This window comes from Armigeres subalbatus, chromosome 1 (assembly GCF_024139115.2).
Source record: "Armigeres subalbatus isolate Guangzhou_Male chromosome 1, GZ_Asu_2, whole genome shotgun sequence".
NCBI lineage: Eukaryota > Metazoa > Arthropoda > Insecta > Diptera > Culicidae > Armigeres > Armigeres subalbatus.
The window spans coordinates 47,864,422-47,891,302 of NC_085139.1; the positions used below are offsets into that span (position 1 = coordinate 47,864,422).

The following is a 26,881-nucleotide window of genomic DNA, read 5'->3' on the forward strand; positions in this document are numbered from 1 at the left end:
ATAAACAAAGCGACGAAGAAAATAAATTTCAAACGCTCTAAAGTTTGAAAAAACAGATCATTTGAACGCCTTCCGGCAGTTATTTTGCAATAATTATTCACTTGAGCAATAAACATTGCTTTTATTTAGTGCGCAGTGAGAAATTTATGTGAAAAAGTGCGGTGAAAATCAGTGAATTACGTTGATTTTGGTGACGGTGTTGCGCGTCTTCTACAGCAGTAAACGAACTGGATTTTCCTTCGTCGCACGGATAACGTAGGAAATTGTGAAAAAGTCACTGCCGCAAAGTTAAATTTAACTGTATTTCAAGTAAGTAACACCGGAATGTAATTTAAATGAATGCAGATCGTAGTGTACACTTTTTTCTATCTCGCCAGATGATAAGCTCATTATTTTAGTTTACGATTCGCGAGTATTTAGTGATTTAGAATTTGATATGACGAATGCTAGCGCCATGGACGAATTAGCGCATAACCCTAACTTTTAAAATCTTACCAGAAGGTGTACTAAAAACTTCTAAGTTTCTTAAAAAAAAACTCGTGTTTCGGGAATCAGCACGTAAGAGCTTTTTTAAAAGAGTATTTTTTAAACATTGCAGATGATGTTCAATTAAATCTGTAATTATCATCAAAATTCTTTTCTACTAAAACACAAATTCTTTGCAATTTATGACTTTGTACAGAACTATACAAAATAAACACCTCATAATTTGAACAATATTGTTATGCATGATACTTGTCTAGATAATATGTATCATAATCATAAGTAGGACAATGCGTAAGACGTGAATCATATGGGCGAAAAGTCACCATCACCATTAACAATCATTTTTAAGCAGAACCACGTGACAAAACCACGAACATTTTTTTTAATCGAGGTGACCTGCTGTTCAGATTCGACTGAGAAACACTGGCCTAGTATAAGTAGTATACTACCACACTTGATTCGGCTACTAAACCAACACACCTCCTTCTCCTTCTTGGCTCGTCCACGATGCGCATTGTTGTTGGCTTCGCCTCGCTAATATGTAGGTATTGGATTCCCAACCGTTCTCGCTCGGTCGAGTCTGCACTTGAAGTCGCCGTTGTCACAGCGCGCGCCATTCAGATCTCGTTGAACAGGCAAGTAATTCACACGTCTTTTGCATATCGCCAACAAACAGTGAAACGTTGGTTCTGTGAACTCCAGTGTGTAGAACAAACATTCGAGTGGAATAAGTGACTGTAAAAAGTTGATTGGCTAGCAATTACCATATATCGGAGGACCGGGTAATCGAGAATTCCAGTGTGCGGCAAGTTGAACTGCAGTTCTTGTTTTTTAGCGTAGCAGACAGACTAACTGTGCAGTGGGTGTTATTGAGTGGCGCCAGCCTAGTAAGGGCGTTGAGGAATTTCAGTGAATTGTGTAGAGCCAGGACATTTCGGTTGCAAGAGCGAACATTTTCTGTTGTCCGATGACTTGTGCATTGAGAAGTGAAATTCTGGAGAAAGTGAAACCAAGGCACACGTCCATGATGGATGCGTTGATGCGAAGAAACAGTTTCAACATTTCATTCAACAAGCTGTGGCATCCCGGCACCGAGAAGACCCGCTCGAAGAGTGGATCCTTCGGGAGCTCGGTGGCAATACAGAAGCTGCGCGAGTCCAAGTGGTTCGATCGGGGTGAGGAGCGCATCTTCTGTGCGGTCATCGAAGCCGGTTTCATCGTCGAACTGCGTCATCCCGAAACCGGCGAGAGCTGGTACGGCGTAACGGCCATCGAGCTAAAGAAATGTGAGTACGTTTCGATGAAACTGTGTAGTTTTTTTTGGTGGGTGTGTCGCGACAGGCAGCGCTGCCAAATAATTGTGTTGAATGTTTGGATAAGTGATGTGCTGAAATGAGTATTACGATACAGCCATTTATTCATTCATTTGCCTGTCAGATGCAACGCAAACGTATCCTATGTGCAGGGCTCTCAAAATAAGAGAGTCCGCTGCATTTTTCCTCTACGAACAATAGTTATTTTACCTAACTTATTTTTAACTACCTATTTATGCATTCTAGTATTTAAATTTAAATCATACGAACAACATCCATTTGTCCTCATCAGTTCGAGCGTCGAAAAATCACAAATTTGAATTTGCTGTGTTACGGTAGTATAGTTTTTAAAGCATCTGTCGTAACTATAAGATAAGAACACAAATGTCGAAATACTTACACCAAATATTCGTGCATTGTACAACAATGGATTCCCTTGCAGTTGATAGTTTCAACTTGAACTGCAATGCGTATTAATTTGAGCCGATAAGCTTCTGGTTACAATTGTGAAGTTGTAAGCGAAACATAATAACCTGAGAATAATCACTACTTAAGGTGTGACTGGTGGTGGCACGTGTTTGGAATAGGGTTTTTAGTACCGACCCTTTTTGGCGAGTCCCGGTACTACGGTACTGAACCCCTCAGTACCGGGAGTACCGGGAAAATACCGGTACTGGAAGATTTTTTTCGAAAATCATTTAAATCAATAAAAAGTCAGGTAACTATTGGTAACTTTTCAAACTTTATTCATTGCTTTGTATGTATTCAACACTTGTCTTGGGGCTTGTCCTTATCCTTGAAATGGGCTTTCAGAACGCACAGCATATTCAATGTTTCGTCAGACGTATGGGATCGCATTTTAGTAGCGAAGCTTCCAGAAACAGAGAACGCTCTTTCTGAGTCTACAGAAGTAGGGCGAACTGTTGTTAGTGAATCATGAATTCATGAAGCATTGCCAAGTATTTTTCCTTTCAGCTTTTTCTGAGTCGTTGTCTTGTCTTACATTTTTTACGAATCCTGGTGCAGTAATCGAACTTACAGGAACACTCTTGCCTCAAGCGGGGACGATTTGGAAAACTACTGATGAAGTGTGACGATTTTTTTTGGGATGTGACGATGTCGTTGCGGTTTGATTGTCTTGAGGTACGTCATCGGACGCCTAACGTTTGTCCAAATTGATTGTCGCTGTCGAAACATCTTTTGCTGGCAAGGATAGAGCACTAAATGTCAACGAAGGAAAAATCAGTACGTTTTGACAGATAGGTACCCAACATGTTTGGGGATGATAACAAAGGGAACCGCAGTGACAATCGTCCTCTATAGTTTAATACCTCTATTGTCAAGTGTTTGGAATTTTAGTAAAAAAAAATAATATCTTTCTTACTAGCTGCTGCATTCAAATAATGTGGTTTTATCCACCGGAAGTTTTAACCAAAACTTTTTGCTTAGTACCGAAAATACCGGTACTTTCATTAAGCCAGTACCGGTATTTCGGTACCGAAAATTGGTCGGTACTCCCGGGAATTCCGGTACCGGTACTCCCGGTACTAAAACCCTAGTTTGGAACAGTGAATTTCGGTTTTCAGTTGTTTGAGGTAACTGTAAATGTATCAGCAATCAGCATTCATATTGCGAATATGCACGCGAAAAAGCACGACTTTGTCAAAGTCATAATTATTGTAGAAAAAAAATTAGCATCGATGATGAAAATGATGATGATTTATTTACATTTATTACCATTTATTTTTTTATTTAGACCAACAGGGAAAATAATACCCCAATGACTTGAGATCTACACTACATATAAATCTTACATAAATACGTTCAAAACTACACTTGTAACTGGCCATAAGGGATATATCTCTTGTTGTGACCAATAAAATCCTCGCGAATTTCTTTATTTTTGGAGTTATTCGCAAAATTGGCCAAATTAGGAACATGGCCAAAACCGGTACAGTTCTCCTATTAAACAAGCGGCACATACTGCGGAACGGTTCATGTAACCAATAGTTGGTTCTTACGGTGGGAATACTAAAAAATGAGCGCATGCGAAGGATGCGACAACGAGCGTTTATGTTCAACTCACTGAGCAGACATGAGCAATCTATAGGAGAGACTGTGGAAACTTTATCCTTTTTCTTATTTCCGATGTATCGCAGGCGCAGCCAAATATAAATAAACCTACGCGGTTTTCGCTCAGACTCTCTAAGAAATATATTGCTGATGTGTGACAGTCTGTGAAATGTTGTTGTTATGCTGCGTTGTCAAAAATTTATTTCAAAAATATTCAGGGGGAATTGAATATTTTTGAAATAAATTTCCAATAAGAGCTCTCTAAATTTTTTAAATATTTTTCCTCCAAAATACACGGAATTGCCGACTTGCTCTGGGTATTCACGACCGATTTTTGTTATGGAACTGAACACCGCATGCAGTCTTAAAATTTGGGAAAACTTGATCCTCTTTTTATGATAGCTACACAATCAATATTTTTTTCGAGTCAACCCTCTATCAAATCTTTCAAATCTACAAAAAAATAAGAGCCTAAGAACGAATTTTTTTTGACAATTTTTTGTATCGGTGACTAATGAGGGATCGAGTGTTTCCGTATTGATACGGCATATTAAAATCTAAATAACCTTATTGTAATGGAATGTTGAAATTTGTATCAGTACATATCATTTAGCATAATTATGGCTTTGTGCTGCAAAAAATTGATGCATTTGGTCATTGTTAGGATGAGCTGTTCAAATTTTGCGTGACCACTAAAAAAATCTTTAGGAGGATCAAAATACACAAACCGCTCTGCAGAATAAATTCGGTTGTCAATCTAACAAATAACTTACCACATAATTTGTATAGAGCAGCGGTTCTCAACCTTTTTCTTGAAAGTAGGCTTCCAAGCCTCTTGAAAGAATAATTCCGAGCTCTTTAAAGGGAGACTTCCGAGCCTCTTGAAAGGAACTTCTGAATCTCTTGAAATCTCTTCAATTGTGGCTTTCGAGCCTCTTAAAAGAAGGCCTCCTTTGCATATTGAAATGACGCTTCTGAGCCTTTTGAAAGTACGCTTTCAGAATTTCGAGCTTGAAAAGGGGCTTCCAATCCTCTTGAAAGGAGGCTTCCAAGCCTCTTGAAAGGAGGCTTCCAAGCCTCTTGAAAGGAGGCTTCCAAGCCTCTTGAAAGGAGGCTTCCAAGCCTCTTGAAAGGAGGCTTCCAAGCCTCTTGAAAGGAGGCTTCCAAGCCTCTTGAAAGGAGGCTTCCAAGCCTCTTGAAAGGAGGCTTCTGAGCCTCTTGAAAGGAGGCTTCCGAGCCTCTTGGAAGGAGGCTTCCGAGCCTCTTGGAAGGAGGCTTCCGAGCCTCTTGGAAGGAGACTTCCGAGCCTCTTGGAAGGAGGCTTCCGAGCCTCTTGGAAGGAGGCTTCCGGGCCTCTTGGAAGGAGGCTTCTGAGCCTCTTGGAAGGAGGCTTCCTGAGCCTCTTGGAAGGAGGCTTCGAGCCTCTTGGAAGGAGGCTTCTGAGCCTCTTGGAAGGAGGCTTCCGAGCCTCTTGGAAGGAGGCTTCTGAGCCTCTTGGAAGGAGGCTTCCGAGCCTCTTGGAAGGAGGCTTCTGAGCCTCTTGGAAGGAGGCTTCCGAGCCTCTTGGAGGAGGCTTCTGAGCCTCTTGGAAGGAGGCTCTGAGCCTCTTGGAAGGAGGCTTCCGAGCCTCTTGGAAGGAGGCTCTGAGCCTCTTGGAAGGAGGCTTCTGAGCCTCTTGAAGGAGGCTTCCTGAGCCTCTTGAAAGGAGGCTTCCGAGCCTCTTGAAAGGAGGCTTCCAGGCCTCTTGAAAGGAGGCTTCCGAGCCTCTTGAAAGGAGGCTTCTGAGCCTCTTGAAAGGAGGCTTCCGAGCCTCTTGAAAGGAGGCCTGAGCCTCTTGAAAGGAGGCTTCCTGAGCCTCTTGAAAGGAGGCCTGAGCCTCTTGAAAGGAGGCTTCCAGGCCTCTTGAAAGGAGGCTTGAGCCTCTTGAAAGGAGGCTTCCTGAGCCTCTTGAAAGGAGGCTCTGAGCCTCTTGAAAGGAGGCTTCCGTGCCTCTTGAAAGGAGGCTTGAGCCTCTTGAAAGGAGGCTTCTGAGCCTCTTGAAAGGAGGCTTCCAGGCCTCTTGAAAGGAGGCTTCTGAGCCTCTTGAAAGGAGGCTTCTGAGCCTCTTGAAAGGAGGCTTCTGAGCCTCTTGAAAGGAGGCTCTGAGCCTCTAGGAAGGAGGCTTCCGAGCCTCTTGAAAGGAGGCTTCCGGGCCTCTTGAAAGGAGGCTTCCGGGCCTCTTGAAAGAAGGCTTCCGAGCCTCTTGAAAGGAGGCTTCCGGGCCTCCTGAAAGGAGGCTTCCGAGCCTCTTGTAAGGAGGCTTCCGAGCCTTTTGAAAGGAAGCTTCCGAGCCTCTTGAAAGGAAGCTTCCGAGCCTCTTGAAAGGAAGTTTCCGAGCCTCTTGAAAGGAGGCTTCCGGGCCTCTTGAAAGGAGGCTTCCGGACCTCTTGAAAAGTTGCTTTCGAACCTCTTAAAGGAGGCTTCTGAGCCTCTTGAAAGGAGTCATCCGAGCCTCTTGAAAAGACCATCCGAGCCTCTTGAAAGGAGTCATCCGAGCCTCTTGAAAGGAGGGTTCCGAGCCTTTTGAAAGGAAGGTTCCGAGTCTCTTGAAAGGAGGCCTCCGAGCCTCTTAAAAGGAAACTTCCGAGCCTTTTGAAAGGAGGCTTCCGAGCCTTTTAAAAGGAGGCTTCAAGGACCTTTGAAAGGAGGCTTCCAAGCCTCTTGAAAGGAGGCTTCCAAGTCTCTTGAAAGGAGGCTTCCAAGCCTCTTGAAAGGAGGCTTCCAAGCCTCTTGGAAGGAGGCTTCCAAGCCTCCTGGAAGGAGGGTTCCAAGCCTTTTGGAAGGAGGCTTCCAAGCCTCTTGAAAGGAGGCTTCCGAGCCTCTTGAAGCCTCTTGAAAGGAGGCTTCCGAGCCTCTTGAAAGGAGGCTTCCAAGCCTCTTGAAAGGAGGCTTCCAAGCCTCTTGAAAGGAGGCTTCGAAGCCTCTTGAAAGGAGGCTTCCAAGCCTCTTGAAAGGAGGCTTCCAAGCCTCTTGAAAGGAGGCTTCCAAGCCTCTTGAAAGGAGGCTTCCAAGCCTCTTGAAAGGAGGCTTCCAAGCCTCTTGAAAGGAGGCTTCCAAGCCTCTTGAAAGGAGGCTCACAAGCCTCTTGAAAGGAGGCTTCCAAGCCTCTTGAAAGGAGGCTTCCAAGCCTCTTGAAAGGAGGCTTCCAAGCCTCTTGAAAGGAGGCTTCCAAGCCTCTTGAAAGGAGGCTCAAGCCTCTTGAAAGGAGGTCTCTAAGCCTCTTGAAAGGAGGCTTCCAAGCCTCTTGAAAGGAGGCTTCCAAGCCTCTTGAAAGGAGGCTTCCAAGCCTCTTGAAAGGAGGCTTCCAAGCCTCTTGAAAGGAGGCTTCCAAGCCTCTTGAAAGGAGGCTTCCAAGCCTCTTGAAAGGAGGCTTCCAAGCCTCTTGAAAGGAGGCTTCCAAGCCTCTTGAAAGGAGGCTTCCAAGCCTCTTGAAAGGAGGCTTCCAAGCCTCTTGAAAGGAGGCCTCCGAGCCTCTTGAAAGGAGGCTTCCGAGCCTCTTGAAAGGAGGCTTCTGAGCCTCTTGAAAGGAGCAAGCCTCCTGAAACGAGGCTTCCAAGCCTCTGGAAAGGGGGTAGCCTAGCCTCGTGACAGGAGCCTTTCCAGCCTCTTGAAAGGAGGCTTCCAAGCCTCTTGAAGGAGGCTTCCAAGCCTCTTGAAAGGAGGCTTCCAAGCCTCTTGAAAGGAGGCTTCCAAGCCTCTTGAAAGGAGGCTTCCGAGCCTCTTGAAAGGAGGCTTCCGAGCCACTTGAGAGGAGGCTTCTAAGCCTCTTGAAAGGAGGCTTCCAAGCCTCTTGAAAGAAGGCTTCCGAGCTTCTTGAAAGGAAGCCTTCGAGCTGCTTGGAAGGAGGCTTCCAAGCCTCTTAAAAGAAGGCTTCCGAGCTTCTTGAAAGGAGGCTTCCAAGCCTCTTGAAAGGAGGCTTCCAAGCCTCTTGAAAGGAGGCTTCCAAGCCTCTTGAAGGAGGCTTCCAAGCCTCTTGAAAGGAGGCTTCCAAGCCTCTTGAAAGGAGGCTTCCAAGCCTCTTGAAAGGAGGCTTCCAAGCCTCTTGAAAGGAGGCTTCCAAGCCTCTTGAAAGGAGGCTTCCAAGCCTCTTGAAAGGAGGCTTCCAAGCCTCTTGAAATGAGGCTTCCAAGCCTCTTGAAAGGAGGCTTCCAAGCCTCTTGAAAGGAGGCTTCCGAGCCTCTTGAAAGGAGGCTTCCAAGCCTCTTGAAAGGAGGCTTCCAAGCCTCTTGAAAGGAGGCGTCCAAGCCTCTTAAAAGGAGGCTTCCAAACCTCTTGAAAGGAGGCTTCCAAACCTCTTGAAAGGAGGCTTCCAAGCCTCTTGAAGGGAGGCTTCCAACCCTTTCGATAGAAGGCTTTTGAACATCTTTAAATGAGCCCCAGAGCCTCTTTAAAGGAGGCTTTCGAGCTGCTTGTAAGAAGGCTTCCAAGAAGCGTAGAGAGATGCTTCTAATACTCTTGCAACGAAGCAACCGAGCTTTACTGAAAAACAAAGCCTGCATGCCTCTCAAAAGGAAGCCTCTGAACCTTCAGATTCTATATTTTTAGTTCAGAAGCATGTTCTTAACATATTACTCAACATTTTGTTTTGATCAGGTAGATAGAAAGGTTTTTTTTTAATTGTTCATACGTCATTTTGTCCGTTTGATATTTTGTTCCCCAGCCCAGTAATACGGTTTGCTGGTTGTGGAGGGCAGGATTCTATTGGCTTTGATTTGCTAATCGCCATTCATAATATGTACAAGACAAGACATGACGTTTTAATTTGCGTATTTTTGATTTCAATACTTATTGAAATAAAAAATACGCAAATTAAAACTTTCTCAACAAATTTCGATTGCAATTGTAATTCGTCAGCCATTACGCATTTTCGTCCGAGGTACCCCCTGAACCAGCGAAGGTACCCTTGTTGAGAACCGCTGGTCTAGAGGGTCTTTACTAAAAAATACGCCAGAACAAAACTATCGATAAAACACCAAGTCCCCCACCTTCCCCTATGAACCTGCAACAAATCGCCGATAAAACAAGCTTTTAGCACGTTGCGTAGGGCGAGTGTTTCCGTCCGAACTAAATAATCAAACATTTCGATGCGTTCAATAACATTCGATTGATGTGACACTATTCGACAAAGGTTTCCAGTTGTAGTTGCAGAAGGGCTGCGTCATTGGGCTCTTTTATCGCAAAATATGTAGGACCTTTAGTTCATCGGCATATGACATTTTTAGACACTTCAAAACAGATAAGAATGGACCGAGGTGGCTGCCGTGAGGAACGCCGAACCAAACTAAAAACGGTGAAGAAACGTGTTCTCCGATTTTAACGCACATGCTGCAAACGGTTAGACACGAGCGAGGCCAAACAAGCATGTTACCATTCATGTCTAGTTTGTCAAACTTGGCAACTGCCATTTCATGATTAATTTTATCAAACGCCGCTGATAAATCCGTGTAGATGTCGTCAACGGTCAACCTGTATCACATACGAGGTGAAGCAAGTCAAATTGGTAGGCATAAATCCACGTTGTTCCGGTGAAATATAAGTCGCGTAACACTGAATTAGCTTTAGTAGCACGATCAGCTCAAGCAACTTAGAGGTGGCACTCAACGCGTTTATACTACGATAATTAGAGACAGTTCGCTTACAGCCCTTTTTGAATACTGGAAGCATTCTGGCAAAACTTCTGTGGTCAACGACAGATTAAAATCTTTTGTTTAGTAGACGCAGGAGAAACAATGCTGCGCTTCAGAACCAGCAAAGGAATATTCACCTGTCATAAGACGAGTTTATACAATCCCATTGAATTCCACCACTTAATTGTATCTTGACAGATACGTATTTCGACCTCAACAGTAAGGCCGTCTTCAGTGTCTCGTACTTGACTCGACTCGTCGAGTCAAGTATTAGCAAGTATTAGCAAGCTTCATTGTTAAGATTGGTGCCTCGGAACATGCGAGGTGAAATTTATTTGGATTCTGATGAGCATTATACAAACGCTGGTTTGGTTGGAGCTGGCCGATTAGTTTTAGGATCAAACTGATCAATAGCATAGAGCATAAATCCGGACAAAGTCGATGCGGCCAAATTAGGGTCGCAGTCTTGAAATATGCCACCCTAGTCATGCCAACGAAGTCGGCTATATTTGAACTCATACAAAATGCTTTCAGAAGAGTCTCGAAAATACTGACAAGTGACAAGGGATAATATTCAAACTTATCATGGCAGGAGGATGATGTCTAACAAGCGGTAATGGAGATTGTTGAACTGTGCAATCAACACAAAGTTCATTGCTAACGAAGGATAGATAGACAACGCGATTGTTCTCGTTTTCGATGTCGATCATTTGGCCAAGACCTAGCAGTACTGAATGCATCAAGTAACTCTCGTGATGTTTGACTGATGAAGGATCGAGAGGAAATCGGAACTTTTGCATATATCGAATGTTTGTTTGATTGGCGAGGATTGGTGATTTTCTTCTTATCACTACATTCCCAATACTTTTTATTGTGTGTGTTTGTCGGAATAGTTGGTAAATATTATAAACAAACTTCCAATAGATTTGGCCTTTCTCAAATCAACATAAATCGTGTAAAAAATGTTTTTAAGAGATTTTTCTTGCAAAGCAATGTTTATGTTTTTATAACGAATGTATTCGAAATAATCAAAACTGTAGGAATCAGAAATGATATGACAGTATCCATATGTCAATTTTTTTCATATCGGATTTCTTATCTAACTATGCAATTCAATGCACAGAAAGGCATAAATTTCCCCTCTCACTGTAATGGTCAAGTTGTTCGCGGTATGTTTTTGCGGAGAACATAGGAAGCAAATAAGGCCATCTAACTGTTTTTTTTTTTCTCTTATCTTTATGAGTACAGATAAACGTGATGTTGTGGTGAATTGTGTGTGCATAAGAATTGATGCAATACTTTTTGCAAATTCTTGGTTCTAAAAACTTAATATCTATAATTTAACCCATTAAACTACTATTTAAAACAAATGTACATTTAATTTGTTATTGATAATAACTAAAAGTTGGAACTTTCGTTCAATTCGGGCATAATTTGTTCGAAGATGTTCATTAGGTCTATTCGCGTTCAGGTTAAGTGACTTGGCTCAACTCACTGAAACCTTCTAACCTAGTAAGTATTCATGATTCTTATGTTTGAGTATGTAAGCAGTATTTTCGAAATAAACATTTACCAGATGGTTGATAATTATTTAAAAAAAACACGGTAATTTGAATACTATTTGCAATTTAAAAAAAATTGAAGAACTTGACAGATATTGAAATGATCTTGACTGCAAGCTATTGCTTTGGATCTGTTCCTAATTCGCCTAAATGCTCCAAATCTGAATCTTTCGAATATTTTGTTATAAAATAAATATTTGTAATTTAAGATCAGATTGATTCCATTATCCACAATCTGGCATCGCTGACCAATCTAAACCCAAGCTAGGCTCAAGGTGAAAACCAGAACGTTTTCACAATTTGTCACTAGAGAACAACAAGTTATAATTATACGCGCTCTTCTGCGATACCCGACCACGATCACGACCACTGACCGTCAGCGTCGCCGCCATTCATGAATGTGTGTGGTGAGCATAATCGAGAGCGTGTGCTCAACACCGCGCCGTTGTTGTCGATCATAGTCTACCTCTAATATGCAGTTCCGTCCGCCGCTGTACCAACCCTTCCTTTCCATCACTCCGTTGAAGGTTTGTTTACATTTTTGCTCTCGAACGTGACGGCGGTTATAATGTATGAGATAATTTAAATATCAGGTTCAAAGTGATAGTCGCCTCAGCGTCGGTCGTCGGAGTGCATTCCACTTTGACTATGTTGTACACTTTGCCCGGTGCTACAGACTACACTCGAGAACAACTGGATTCAAACATGTTAGCGAAAATACAAAATTATGTTTGAATTTAAGTAACAATAAGGCCGTTACAAATTTTTAATTAGCATTTTGTCCTACTGGTCTCCGAAGGGTCAAGGGAGGGATAATAAAAAATAAATATTAAAATAAAAAAAAATAAAAAAACTCCTCGGATTTGTTAAAAAATGTTTCGAAAATCCTCAAAATTATCCGAATTTTATTATTTTACTTTTTTGCAAAAAAAAATCCAAAGGGGGGGGGACAAAATAGTTTTTAAATATTTGTATCGGCCTAACTAAAGTAACTTTGAGGATTTCACATACCATTTTACACGTTTTGGAGGTTAATCAATATAGATCTCAAACAATTTTCTTCCACTCAAAAACATTTTGGAAGTGAAATTAAAGCTTCAGTACACCTTGGAGTACAAACAGAACAAAAAAAGATTCTCTAGCTATATTATGAAGTTTTTCGCAATATTGAGACAACGACTGTAAATACATCACATACCACAGCAATTATCAAGCAAGTGCACAAAATGCAAATGCGCAACACGCTATTATTTACGAGCAGCAACTAGCAAGAAAAAAAACAACTCTTCGAATTCACTTTTTATTTACTGAGTTGTCGGTGCATGACTGTACCATACCAACCTACAAACCCATATGGCTCGTTTAGAGGCACACAGATAAAGTGACCTAGAGACGAAAATAAATTGTAGTTGTAAATTAATACAGCTCGATGTGTTTTTGCCACAAAAGCCGGAAAGAATATAAACCCAACGGCCATGGTCGGAAGCGGTTTGAGCCGATGTAGCGCGCCATGCTTTGTTATGTAACGGAACGGGGGAGCTTGGTGGGTAGGTAGTGCAACCAGGAGTGAGTCATGCTGCGACGCGAAGGATACTTTTTGGAACCTGAATTCAGTGTACTTTTTATGTGTATGCCATCATAAATTCAATGGCCTTCAACAGATATGTATGTACACAGGACTAAGAAAAATCTTAATTTCGCTCGATCACAAAGGATCAATAAACAAATGGATTTCTTTAAAATCCATCTAAGTCGATATTCTATCGCAAGGGCAACAACAGAAGAATAGAAAATATGGAACAAAAATTTAATAGAATAGGTCGATGGTCATATCTGACAAGTGATTTTGATCCTTATTGTTTATATTTCATCAGACTCCTGTATGAACGGCATACAGTAATGGGTGAGATTGTTCCATTAGCAGCGATACTTATGAATAGTCCACGGAATGAGTAGAGAATCGCGTTCCAAAAGAAGATTGGTACAATTACAATTACAGTCAAGCCCTCGATTTCCAGTTTACCCCATTAGATGGCGAGGAAAAATACGAGGAGTCCACTTTCACCACCACCGGATAGTGTTGAGTTGAGCTCCCGGAGGACGATTTCTTGCGAGACTCTTGATACCTAGTTGCGTTCATGACAGTGGAATGGAAGAAATCCATGTAATTGCTCCAGAGCAGGGTAGAAATATTTCACAGTCAATGCAGTGAAAAACATGGATCTCAGTATAATCTGCATTCGCCTTCATCGCCGCCGTGGTGAGTGCGACTGGGTGCAGCCGAAAAATCATTTCCAACACCGACTATTCAATTTCGCATTCAGCCACTCACAAGTCGCTCTGACCGGCTGCTCAGTTCGCGCCTTACCGTATGACTGTGAGTGGCCCATTTAAACGCGTGGTGATTTTTTTCAATTTGCTGGGTGAATGTGTACATTTTGCTGTGGTAAATTTCATCTTCGCGGCGCAGTGGGTGATGTGAGTTTTGTTGTTTACTTTTCTGCCTCTCCGGGAATGTGAGGTTGATTTCAAAGCAGGAAGAAAATAAAAAAATGATATAAAAAAACATCACCTTCATCCAGTGCTGCCGAATATTTACAACCCTGCTCCAGAGTCCAGATGGTGCCGATTGCCGTGAATGTTGCCCCAGGCTTGATGTTTGTTATTAAAGTCGCCGGCAATTATGTACTGACCTTGGGCCCGAGTCAGCTTAACGATGTCCCTCCGAAGGGCAGCCGTTGAACCATCTATGCCATCAGAAGTTGTGATTTCGACATCGATAACTCCGATAGGCTTCAGTTCATGTTGTAGTGAAGAGCAATGGCCACACCACCTCCCATGGTGAGCTGATCGAGTCTCTCGATTTGGAAGTCCGGTGGATGATGCGGGTGGTGCTGGAGCTTGAACTGACGCCGCCGCCTGTCATTTGTGCAGTTGTAATGAAGGATTCGCTGAGTGCAGCAACCCGGTTCTTCTTTAGCAGTGTGAAAGCCTTTTTCCGTATTTTCAGAGGGATGGGCCATTTGGCCGAAAACCATTTGGCCAAGAACCATTCGGCCGAATGCCGCTAGGCCGAAAGTTGTTTGGCCGAATATATTATTTGGGCGAACAGATCATTAGATCGAAAGCCATTTGGTCAAACGGGTCATACAGCCAAATAGGTGATTAAACCGAATATTCATTTGGCCGAAAAGGTTAATAGGCAGAATAGGACATTTGAATAGTTCATTCGGCCGAATATGTTATTGCCGAACAGGTCATTTGACCGAAAATGCCGTTTGGTCGAAATAGTTGTTTAGCAGAAAGGGTCATTTTGCCGAAAATGTCGTTTTGCGGAACAGGTTATTTGGCAAAAAAAAAGTCGTTTGGCCGAAAAGGATATTTGGCAAAAAAAAACACTGTGAAAAGTGGGAAATGAGGAGCAAGAGTGAATACTTTCACTATTAATTTCTTACTTTTCACAGAGACAAGTTAGTAATAAGGAGTGAGAAGTAAGAAGTGAGACGTCTGACTTCTAACTTCTCACTACTCATTGCCTATCACTTTTCACTTTTCATTGCGAAATCAAAGAAGTGTGAAATGAGATGTGATAAATGAGAAGTGAGAAATGATAAGTGAGAAGGAAAAAGTGAAACGTTTCACTTCTCACTGTAAGAAGTGAGTATTTCGAAGTAAGAAGGCTGACTATTCACTTTTCATAGTGAGAAGTGAGAAATGAGTAGTGAGAAGTGAGAAAATCCACCCCAAAATAAGTAGTGTGAAGTAAGATGTCTCAATTCTCACTCATAATTTCTTTCGTTTTTCTGCTAAAACTGAAAAGAAAAAAATAATCAACCGTCTAAGACAAGTTAATTAAACTCTCCATTTAATTCCACCAATTATTTTCGATATCTTTGCAGATACGTATTTCGACCACAACTGTGTGGTCGTCTTCAGTGCCTCGTACTTGACTCGACTTGATTGAAAGAAGTGGAAATTGATACGCATTACTTTTCACTCATCATTTCTCACAAGTCACTGCGAAAAGCGAAAAGATCGAAATGAAAAGTAAGAAATAAGAAGTGAGAAATGGTGGATGAAAAGTGTGACGTCCTACTTCTTACTGCTCACTCGTTGTTTTCCGCTTCTCATAAAAAGTGAGTAATGCGAAGTGAAAAGTGAACTTTGTGAACTTATCACTTTGCTCTCCTCATTTCTAACAGTGAAAAGATAGAAATAATGAATGAAAAGTGGGAAGTGTGATATCTCAGATCTCACTTCCCACTCATTATTTCTCACTTCTCCTCTGAGAAAAGTGAAAAGAGAAGGGAGACTTTTCATCCATTATTTCTTACTTCTCATTTTTACTTTTCGCAGTGCGAAGTGAGAAATGACGATTGAGAAACGAGAAGTGAAACACATTTGACAATGACCTATTCGGCTGATTGGCCTATTCGGGCGAATGAACTATTCGGCCAAATTACTCATTCGGCTAAATGACCTGTTCGGCCAAATGCCTTTCGGCCTAATGGTTTGTTCGGGCAAGTGACGTTCGGTCAAATGGCTTTCGGCTCTTCCCTATATAGCAGTTCCGTGTACCGTGCTCAAAGTTGAAGCACTTAATGCACTGCGTGATGCCTCGGTGAACTGATCCATTCCACTTCAAATCAATGACTGCGTAATTTATTACGCCAACCAGGTCCTTCCGTGTGGAGCCATGCTATAGATGGACCGGGTCAAGCTGATCGCGATATCTCCTCGCCTTGTCGTGACGAAGGGTTTTGTGCACGGCTACTGGTTTCTGGCCACAACTTTCGAGGGCAGCTTTGAACTCCTCCTTCTTCACGTTGTGTAGCTTTCGCGGCAAAGCCTTGAGCGACTTCATGCCGGGATGGTTAAACTTTTGGACCTAGGAGGAATTCACAACTGATATATGGTGGCCCTTGTTGCCATACATTACTTGGATGCCTCGCTGCAGAGCCGAAAAGTGCGCTACAGGCTTTTCGCGATTAGATGGCGGATTTTCCACTCTGGGTTGTACATGCGGCAGCTACAGTTACAACTTCTTACGCTTCTTTTTCGGTGGATTGTCGGCGTCATCCGGCGGTGTATTCCTCGCCTCCTATTGTGGTGCGCTTTTGCACCTTACTAGGAATCTGGTCGATCACCGAATCTTCCATACTGGGACCGGTAGAGAAAAGCTCAAACAAGGGGACACGAAAATAAGCAAAACAGCCGAAAAACATTTTAAAAAACGTTTTACCGATAACGTGAGCAATTAATATGGCCATTCGTGTCACTACCTCGAAACGGAATACGCGAAGGTAGCCATTTAAGCACATCGCAAGGCCTTACAGGCAATAGAACACCTCAAAAACTCGCTTTGCAATACCGTTTTTCAAAATTTTAGAACACAATGGAACGAATAGCGATGAATCATGAGGGAAGCGAGGTGAAATTCCTGTAAAACATTTTTAGACTGTATTTGCGAAAACCAGTCCACCAACAATATCTTGCAAACGGTTAGCGTCATGCATGGCAGAAGAAAGGGATCCCAGTGATATGGCCCTTGTTCAGAATATCCTATATTTAATTGGAAAATACTACGCGGAAATGGCCAAACCCCGCCTCAATCCAGGGTCTGACATTTACTCATTCGCCGTCCCTGCTGAAAGCAAGAAAACCTTTTAATGAACATTTCATACTTGACGATGGAGACTTGTCATGCAAGACGAGGGCAAAATCAGCACGCTAGACTTTAGGTGGCTGATGCCATTGTCACCAATCTATCATTAAACGATTCACGCTGAGATGTTGAAATGACTCGGCCCGACATATAACCGATCACACAGGTTGTGCTCCGGCCAACTTCCACACACGCACTCCTGCACTCTAACTTTCATCTACTCAGTGACTGAGTAAAATTGTATTGCTGTCTCATTTCTTCCCACGGAAATTTTACTCAATTTTCGTCAAAAGCAGGATTACTCATAGTTTTGAGTTGTCCTACTTTTGACGGAAATTGAGTAAAATTTCCGTGTGATAGAAAGAGAGAGCAGTACACTTTTAGGGAAGATCCATTAATTACGTAACGCAAAAATCACCCATTTTCAACCCCCCCTCCCCCCTATGTCACACTTTTTGTATGAATCATCAAAACTTTTTGTATGGACTGTCACACTTCACTCAACCCCCCCTCCCCCCTCTAAGCGTTACGTAATTTATGGATGTTCCCTTACTCAGTCACTGAGTAGGTGAAAGTTAGCGTGTGCGTTTTCTACCTTCACGAAGGCTAGGCTAGCGAGACGCTTTAGCTATTTGATCCAAAGCCATAGTCAAGGCTGGAGGGGTCGACCTTCTGTCTTCTTAGAGAGACGAACCCTCTGGCCATCTGAGCTGGCAGGCCAAATCCATCCGTCGTCCATTATTTACAAAGATCTATCAAATAACAGTCAACGCATCATCAGGTCAACCTCCTCCATAGTGGCGGTCTACCAAGTCTGGGCCAAACGTTTACAATCCAAATACCACATATTCGACATCCGCTTCTCGGGTGCTATTGTACGTTCCGAACGATATAACGACCTTCCGAACTCCGTGTCAGTACTCTTCGCCGAGTCAGCAATCGCGTTTTGAACTACCATCAACCCCTCCAGTCAACGCGCTCCCACTTTTCAAGCTTCCTGCTCACCTATTCAATCAATTGAACGGAGTATTAAATACACCTATTTCTTCAAAATTTACGCTAGACCTTCATTGAAGTGAGAAAATCCATTTTAAACAGACCGACTTCTTTCTAAAACCGGAACAGTTCCATAACAATTTCTCACGTGCCTTGAATGAAGTCGAAACAAATGTAGCTGTTTTTTTATCACTTCATGTATGGTTTTTATAATATCGAAACTCTGAACTGTATCATTCACACATTAGAGCCATTCGATGCGGAAACATGAGGCGAAAGAGATAATTTATTAATACAACGAATAGAGTAACGACGGTATTTAGAGCTACTAACATATTTTAGACCTAGCATTGTGTTGTAAATCGTGCTTATCTTGGCTTAATAGAGGGGAAGCTTTCTAGAGTGGCTCAAAATTCCCATTACCCTATATGGCGCCACAAATGAAGCCATCATTAATTAACATCTATAAACATACATCTGTTAATTGAAAACAAACGACACGCAACACGAGCTATCAAAATTAAGGTTTATAGGTATATCGCACAATATGGAAACGGCTACAACACTGAATCAATATCAATGCTAAATCCATTTATTTGAAGGGACAAATTGAAACTGGTAAACAACTTGAACGAATCGATTGCTCTTTCGCTATTTTTGACTCCATTGAAACTCTAGTAACGCTATTAACATCCCAATGATTGTCAATTAATAGGTTCTTTTTTTTTCCTTTTCTCGTTTCAGTGGCTAAACCAACAGCAGAAAACATCAAAATCTATTCGGTCAAACTAGGTGACAGTCACAAGCGGCTAAAGATCTTCAACAGTTCTCTCGATTACTTGTGGCAGCAGGGTTACCAAATTCGCATCAATAATCTCTGCGACAAAACCAAGAAAGCTCACAGCGAAAAGGACATCATGGCTCAGGTTGGTTTCTTCTTCATACCAGTCATTAACCATTATCGCAAATCAAAACCCTTCACGTTTCTATTTAGGTAGACAAACTTGAACTGGGCTTCCTAACAAACCCAATCTGTTCCTTCCACCATACAGATCAAATACGCCGCCAAAACGAAGATGGCCTTCCACAACAGTCAGCACTTTACCGAATTCTGCCGGTACGGTGACCGACCGCAGGACAACCGGAAACGACAAGTAAGTGTACTGTTGAAACGGATCGAAGATGCACTGAACGGATCGCAGACGTACTTTTGAGAACCGCGCCTCCTCCCTTCCTTCTACATCAACAACGCGCGGAACAAACACGAATTGAGAGGTTTTTATCCCAAGTTCTTTTTTCTCTCTGTTTATGCATTTTAATCGTATCGTACTTATGACTCAGGTGGCGGTTGACGTCGTAGTCCCGTTTTTAATATGTGGCGGAAATGCCTAGGGTTTTTGGATAATTATTGCTTGGTCTGGTGTAGAGTTGGAAACTGCACACAAAGCACACAACCATTTGTACAAACATTCATATAACATTTTAGATAGCTATTGTTACGAAACATTCCATAGAACTTGGTCAAAGTTTACATAACGCTTGTTATGATCATTCAAAAAATGCTAAATTTTTCATAAAGAAAAAATCATATACCTACCTAGATAAAAAAAACCTTTGTTTTGTTCTCCATCCTCTTCATTTCTTTTTTAGAACACTACATTTTTATTGAAACAAATGTTTTTCAGTACACGGGAATCACATCGAGCCCAAACAAAACAGTGATTAAAATCATAAAAATCCCCTGAACAACATATTTTTTCGATTCAGAAATTCTCATGCACTTTAAAATAAAATAAATCCAGCCGTCAATTACGAACAACTTTGATGGCAAATATGGCCTTTATTTTCGCATCGTCCTATCTGTGGGCGACCGATAAGATAGCCGACAATTATTCTTGAAAATTGAAAGCCCGTGGGGATTAAAACAACGACGCCATTAGTGTGACAACCTTATCGACAACCACTTTAGGCTCCAACCTGACATATTCCAATCCAATACCATTTCGATGACAAACATCGAAGCTGCACAGAGAAATTGCCACTGCACATAGGTACGTGCGCGACGCGGTTAAGATTTATTGTTATCACATGACACTCAAGAGCAAACTCATTGAACAGTAACTGTCGATGCAATAAATCTAATGTTGACTTAACACCTTTACGAACTTGGGGGGAGTGGGGGTGGGTGGTGCGAAGTCCAGTTAGGAAGTGCAACCGACCGAACGATGTGATACTTATTAATGAGGGTGGCGCTAGTACAAACTACAAGGAGAAGACTTTTCCGGTCTCCAGCCACATTTTATTTCACCCAAAATGTGCATTACAAAAAAACCTAGAAATACTAACTAATATACGGTAGGTCTTCAAACATTACAGAAAAAAGTAATTCGGTTAACGTTAAGAGCAGGTTGCCCAAACAGATTCTCTCTCTATCCTAATTCTTTTATGTACGGATGTGAAAAACTCTTACTTAATAAGTGAAAAACAAAATTTCTATAGTAATAACAGAGATCATATTTGGCCTAAAGAATCTTATGGTCAAAAATTGGTCAAATAAGAATGTTTTTTTTACCATAAAAAAAGCAAATAATATTTCTTTTTTAAGTTCCATTTACACAGAATATAAAAAATCATGCTTCTTTTTCATCCTTTAGCCAGAATGCGAATTACCGGGCTTTTCGTTACTCCTCCCATCAAGTTTTTCATAGCCTCGTAAGTCAGTTTTACCGCGGCATCCCTAGGACGTTTTGAAGAACCAAAAGGGTCTGTAATACAGTCCATCCTCCATGAATCGCCAATGAAAGGACCATTGACTCAAACATATATAGAGATAAAGACAGAAGTTCCCTGGAGTATTGTTCGAAAAGACCATCAGCGTAACCGGGAGAATATTCTGGTATGGCATCATTTGCTTCCATGATGAGTCAGTATCGAGTGTTAGAACATCGACTCATGGAGGGTCCTTATTGTTTGTAAAAAAAAGAGTCAAATCCTACCAGCTCGATAGAACTGCTGGGATATTCAGTGATGCACATATACATCATTCAGGAGTTGGTTGATCGTGTAGATCACATGTTCTTAACTCCAGGACGTTTTGGAGAACCAAAAACATCTGCAGTGGTTTGTTAAATTAATGAGTGAAATCCTATCGGCTCAATAGACCTACTGGGATCCTCAGCGCTGGACGGAAGCATCGTTCATGACTTGGTTAATTGGGTAGATCGCATGTTCTGAGTTCCAGCACGTTTTGGAGAACCAGAAAGGTCTACAGTAGCTAGCAAAAGTAATTAGTGAAATCCTATCAGCTCAATGGACCTGCTAGGATGTTCAACGCTGCACGGATACATCGTCCTGGACTTGGTTGATCTGGTAGATCGCATGTTCTGAGCTCCAGGACGTTTTGGAGAACCGAAATGGTCTGTAGTAGCTTGTATAACTAACTAATGAGTGAAATTCTATCGGCTCAATGAGTGCTGGGATATAAAGCGCTGAACGGATACATCGTTCATGACTTGGTTGATCGGGTAAATCACATGATCTGAACTCAAGGACGGTTTGGAGACCCTGGAATAGACTTTGAATTCGCAAAATACATAAGTTCTGACAAGTACGGAATTTCGAAATCCTTTCAGAATTCCGGAATACTTTTCCGTCATCGTTGGAGAATTATTGCCGACTAGCAGTATACACACTTGATTTGCCAAGACCCAGCATTTTTTCTTTATTTTTCCGAGCTAGGGCCCATCGGATTTATGCAAACTAAATTTTTGCCGAGAACGCAGCAAAACTTTTGCTTGGTCGAATTTTTTTTAATATTTACTGAGTTACGATGGGCCCAATCCCGAAAAAGAAAAACTTAATATTTAGAGTAAATGTTCCATTTGGACCCCTAGAGGAAGCGCTTATCGATATTTGCTTAAATGTATCAAATGGCACGTTTGATATAGGCGGAAATCGCACAATTCCATAGACGGAAGTTATGAAATAGAAATTTGATTTTGGCATCAAGTGTTGATAAATCGCAGAGAATTGTAATTTTCTGAAATGAAAATATTCTTCGTTTTGAACAGTGAAACATATTTTGGACTCCCAATTGTACACATTTTGGACACCCCCAATTTAGTCTCTTGAAAGTCGAATTTCTAATTCACCCTGGTCAATTGAGCCGAAGCAAAGTCTTAGTCGATTGAAATATATCAATGAGAAGATTTTTGCGTTTTAAATTCACAATTTCGACAAAAACTTATTGTGTGCGTTCTGAGATTTTCAGTGATGTATACTTTTTCGCACGGGAAACCAGTGAAACAAATGCTGAACAATATTATTTTTCTGAAGCCGAGGGAAAAATTAGCAGCGGCATTGATTTTAGTTCAAAAAAAACAAGAAAATGTCGCCAAGAGGGTCAAAAATGTCAAATCAAGTTGGTTACACTAATATTTGTTAAGCCGTTCCACAGTTAATACCTGCAGTGTTTCAAAGCCCAGTTTGATAGATGCAAAGCGGAGAGTGATTACTCACTTTTACATGTGATTTTAAGGTAAAATTATCAAAACAAAAAACAGACTACGCAAAGGTGTGGAGGAGTACTCAAGAAAAAGGTTGAGAACCGCTGACATAAATAACTATTTTGCAATGACATTGAACTTATTTGGTGTTCAAAACGCTTTTATTATATTTACTGCAAATAAGCGTCATTTCCAAAAAAATAAAACCGTCGTTTGGCAGCAAAGGCCATTTGCCTTTCTGCTGCAACCAAATTTCAGAATTCGGACCGATTTGGTTGCAGCAAATCAAATGTAACTAATGTCGGTTGTATATGGGTTGCAAAAACCTTTGTGCAACATGTGTGATGCTCGGGTGCCCATTAATGTCATTTGGCCATAATTTTCGTTTGCTGAACGGGTCATATAGCCGAAAATGGCGAACAATAGTGAATGTTAAAATGTTAATTGATTGATTGAAGAGAAGTGAATAATGATAAATGAGAAGTGATAAGTAAGAAATGAGAAGTGAAAAGTGATAAATAAGAAGTGAAGAGTGAGACATCTCAATGCTTACTTCTTATTTCTCATTTGTGACTTCTCCCTTCTCACTGTGAAAAATAAGAAATGAGAAATAAGGAGTAAGAAGTGAGAAGTAAGATTCCCATCTTTTTCCTTGTCACAGTGAAAAGGGAAAATGAGATTTAAGAAATGAAAAGTAAGAAGTGATACGTCTCTTATCGCACTTGTTACTTATCAGTAATTACTTCCCACTTTTCACATAAACTATCCCATGTAACAATTTTAGTTTTATAACAGTCTTGAAAACCGTTATTTGCTCTACAAGACTTACATAAAACCATTATAAAACCTAAATGTTACTGCGGATTGTTAAGTCAAACGATATTATTAACCATTTGACGCCGCTGATCACCAACTTCTTGTGCCGGTTCAAATTTCTTGAATTCTACATTACTTAATAGAATATTATTACAACCAGTGTTGTAAAATGTCATTTGCATTCGTTTGTATAATTTTCCCAGAACTTGTTTCAGAAGGTAGCTATCAATTCATGTTGTATGACGAACTTATAGCGGTTAAATGGGCCTACAACTTTGTCTAACGAGACTTTGCTGTAAATATGTAATCTGGGGCGTGGGAGGCAAAATGTCATTCAAATGACATTATGTCAAATGACACGTGACATTTTGGAGAGTTTTCACTCTCCAGCCTTTGATGTTATACTTAGAGCAATGTACCCTTGGACAAAAATATAACCCTACTCAAGCGTTATGAGTACATTCAAAATTATGGAAGAAATTTTGCTTCTAAAGAAAGTTATGAGCAAATTAGTCAAATGACATGCAGATGACATTTTACAAGCCTGATTACAACGCTGTAATAAGAAAATCCAATTAAAATTCAAAAAAAAAGATTTTCCATGAAAAATCCGAGTCCTAAAGAATTTGTCAAGTGAATTCCGTAGCCAATCAGAAAGTTAGCTAATGAAGTTTAGAAAGCGTCTTTACCCATCAAGAATCGAACACTGAATGATCTTCATTTGTTTTCTACGCCTCGCTTTGAAAAATCTAGCATCCCATGCAAGCCTACTGAGATTGAATTTCATTTTTTTTTCTCATTTGTTTCGTAGTATGCCGTCATATCACATGCCTACTATGATTGGATTTCAAATTTGCTATCATTGTTTATTATTGAAAATTGTAAATGTTTTAGTTTTTCATTCTTTTTTATAAGGAAACCGCTTATCGAGCAATGTAACCAAACAAATCGAATGATTTTTCGGGTTCATTCTATTCCCATAGAAATAACGATAAGTTTTCCAATGAAATATCAAAAGATTGCAAAAGAAATTCTGAAAAAAAAATTCTAAGATTTCTCCGAATATATTCAAAGGGAGAACATTCCGAACGGGTTTCTCGAGAAAATCGTGGGCTTCGTGGCCGTGCGGTTAGCGAAGTCAATCGTCTAGACGCATGTGCTATGGAGTGTGGGTTCGATTCCCGCTCCGGTAAGGAGAAAACTTTTTGTAAAGCTTTTTATAAAGTTCTCCACTGGTTCACTAGGTGTTATGTGAATGGTCCGTTGTCTCATGCTAGATGTTAAATGTTCAGTCTATGCGACCTTTGGTCGAAGACGGTGATTCTGTCTTTATGAAATAGCGAATAATTCCAATAACCCGACGAAATCTCGAAAAATGTCTCAAAAAATCTACCAGAAATCAACGCTGAACACACCTCCACCACCGACGAAAATCACAACACACACTGTCGATATTTTCCGGATTAGCGCACACCTCTACAAAGGATCTATTCGGCTATATGAAATTTTCGACCGTATGGTCAAATGATATTTTCGCCTGAACAACTCTTCCTGCCAACCTGTAGTGAAGAAACAAAAAAATTCTGCCAAACGATCATTTTGTAATAACGACGTTTTCGTCCAAATGGACCTTTCTGAATTTCAGCTAAACGACGACTCTTTCGGCCAAATAACCAGATCGGCCGTATGTCCCTTTTGGCCAAATGAAATTTTCAACCAAACCGTTTTTGGCCTAATATATAATGGTATTCGAGTAGACGACTTCCGTCGCAACGTGTTTTCCGGCCAAGTGGCATAGGCTGCCTATCCGAATCTGTTTATTCGCACTTCTTTTTTGACGTAGATAGAGAGGAAAGATAGAAAGATAGAGAGGTCATTCTGCAGATTCAAATTTGAGACCGCCACGAAAAGTGGCCAGGAAGTATGGGTCAATAACTCAGCCGCCTTTCAACCGATGTTAGAGAATGGTTGAAATCCATCGACGAACTATTTAACAGCTGTCGCAAGATAACGCCGGTAGCAGCAGTTTCAGCGGAAAAAGGGATTTATTCATCGATTGACAGTCGCTAACAGCAACAGCACTCAAGAGAAATTTCAACGCAATGTTTGGACCATCGTTTGGTTGCTGTTAGTGATTAGAAAAACGCACTGTGAAAAAAAAATCGGTTCTTCTCGGGACAAAATGGCGTTGGTTGTGGTCCCGTGGCATCTGTGGCGGTACTGAAAATGTATTCTAAAGGGTGGCGTGGACAATCATTGAGTGACTATCGGGCAGCAGCACCAGTTAAAGGAAATGTTTACGCAAGGCTCAGACTAACGTTTGATTGCGTTATTAGAAAAGCGCATTGCGGATTGAAAATGGTTTCTTTTCAGAATCTCTGTTTTATACAAGATAAGGTAGAGCCGAGTGCGAATCATAATTGGCGATTAAAGGTTGCATGAAGAAGAAGAATTCGAAGGATGATATTGGAAAAAAATTGCACGGGGAAGCATACGGGAAGTTTTCTTAAACTCTTCTCAAAAATTCTAAAGCAATTTAATTACAAACGATTAGCAGTACGGGGTTGAACTTTCCTTCTACTGCATAATAAACGCCATTTTTCGATTTCAAATTTTATTTTGTGATATCACACTTGAAACACAGTATAAGAAAAGTCCAACCCCGTAATGCTTTCCGTTTTTAATTAAATTGCTTCTAGAATTTTTGAGAAGAGTTTTAAAAAACTTCCCGTATGCCTCTCCGTGCCATGTTTTTCCAATATCAATCTTCGACTTCTTCTTCTTCATGCAACCTTTAATCGCCAATAGTTTGACGACGGTAGAAATTCTTCGTCGGTAGCAGCGCAAGCGCTCGGCAGAGAGAAATGCTCCAAAAATGTATTCGCAGGGATTGGTGATGAACTTTGTGCAACTTAAAAATCACTTTAATAAAGAAAAAAATAAATATTCACAGGGATGACTTCAGATTTAGGTTTTGAAAATTATTAAAACAAATAATTGCATATTATTCGGCAACTCGGCCGTACGAAAACCATTTTTTTGTTAAACATCTTGGCTGTGCACATCACAGCACATGTTTTGAAATGGATAAATTGATATGAAATTTGCGAAAAAGAATCAACGTGTCTTGGAGGGACTCGAACCCTCAACCTCCTACTCTCTAGATAGGCGTGATAGCCCCTACACAACAAGACCACTTAAAGGTCGCGTTTGCGGAAAAGCCAACCTCCACCGCGGTTAGCTCTCTTTTTTGCAAATTGAATATCTTTCGGATGCTTGATTTGTCCAATCTCTACATGTGCTTCACTGTTGTATATCCACAGTCAAGCGAGTGCACATTGTTTATTGAACGAGAGGGTCGCACTCCATGCCCCCCAGCAACGGGTTGGGCGGGATGGTATAGAATGCGAATCAATCGTACTCTGCTGTGCCAAAGACTTGCTTGGCTAAAGCATTTGATGAGTTTGATTGCCTTACGTAAGCGGTCGCGTGTACTCAGGCGACTAATGACGGTGAAAGACCGACACTTGATTACAATTAATTGCATATTATTCGGCAACTCGGCCGTACGAAAACCATTTTTTTGTTAAATATCTTGGCTGTGCATATGAAAACCATTTGGCTCATTTCAAAACCAGCATTGTACAAAAAAAAAGGTTGAGCCGAGATACTTGTTTTTCAATGAGCAAATCATAATCGCTTGGCGACGGCAGAAGTTTTCCTTCGGTAACAGCGCAAGCACTCGTTAGAGGAAGTCGCTGCAAAAAAAAATATTCGCATGGATGGCGTCCATCGCGTT

The 26,881-nt window shown here is 41.2% G+C and overlaps 1 protein-coding gene across 3 annotated transcripts in view; it reads left to right on the forward strand.

Annotated features, from left to right (window-relative positions):
- The first annotated feature begins 1,026 nt into the window (after window positions 1-1,026).
- LOC134225178 (uncharacterized) overlaps window positions 1,027-26,881 on the forward strand; it is a 40,544-nt gene continuing 14,689 nt past the window's right edge. Inside the window, exons 1-3 of one of the 3 annotated variants that reach the window (XM_062705056.1) lie at window positions 1,027-1,772; window positions 18,506-18,687; window positions 18,756-18,894. In XM_062705056.1, the coding sequence (XP_062561040.1) occupies window positions 1,454-1,772; window positions 18,506-18,687; window positions 18,756-18,887 (633 nt within the window). In that variant the 5' untranslated portion in view covers window positions 1,027-1,453 and the 3' untranslated portion in view covers window positions 18,888-18,894. Of the gene's footprint in view, window positions 1,773-18,505; window positions 18,688-18,755; window positions 19,037-26,881 lie in introns of those variants that run through there. The other 2 variants (XM_062705043.1, XR_009983187.1) reach the window with 2 other exon arrangements.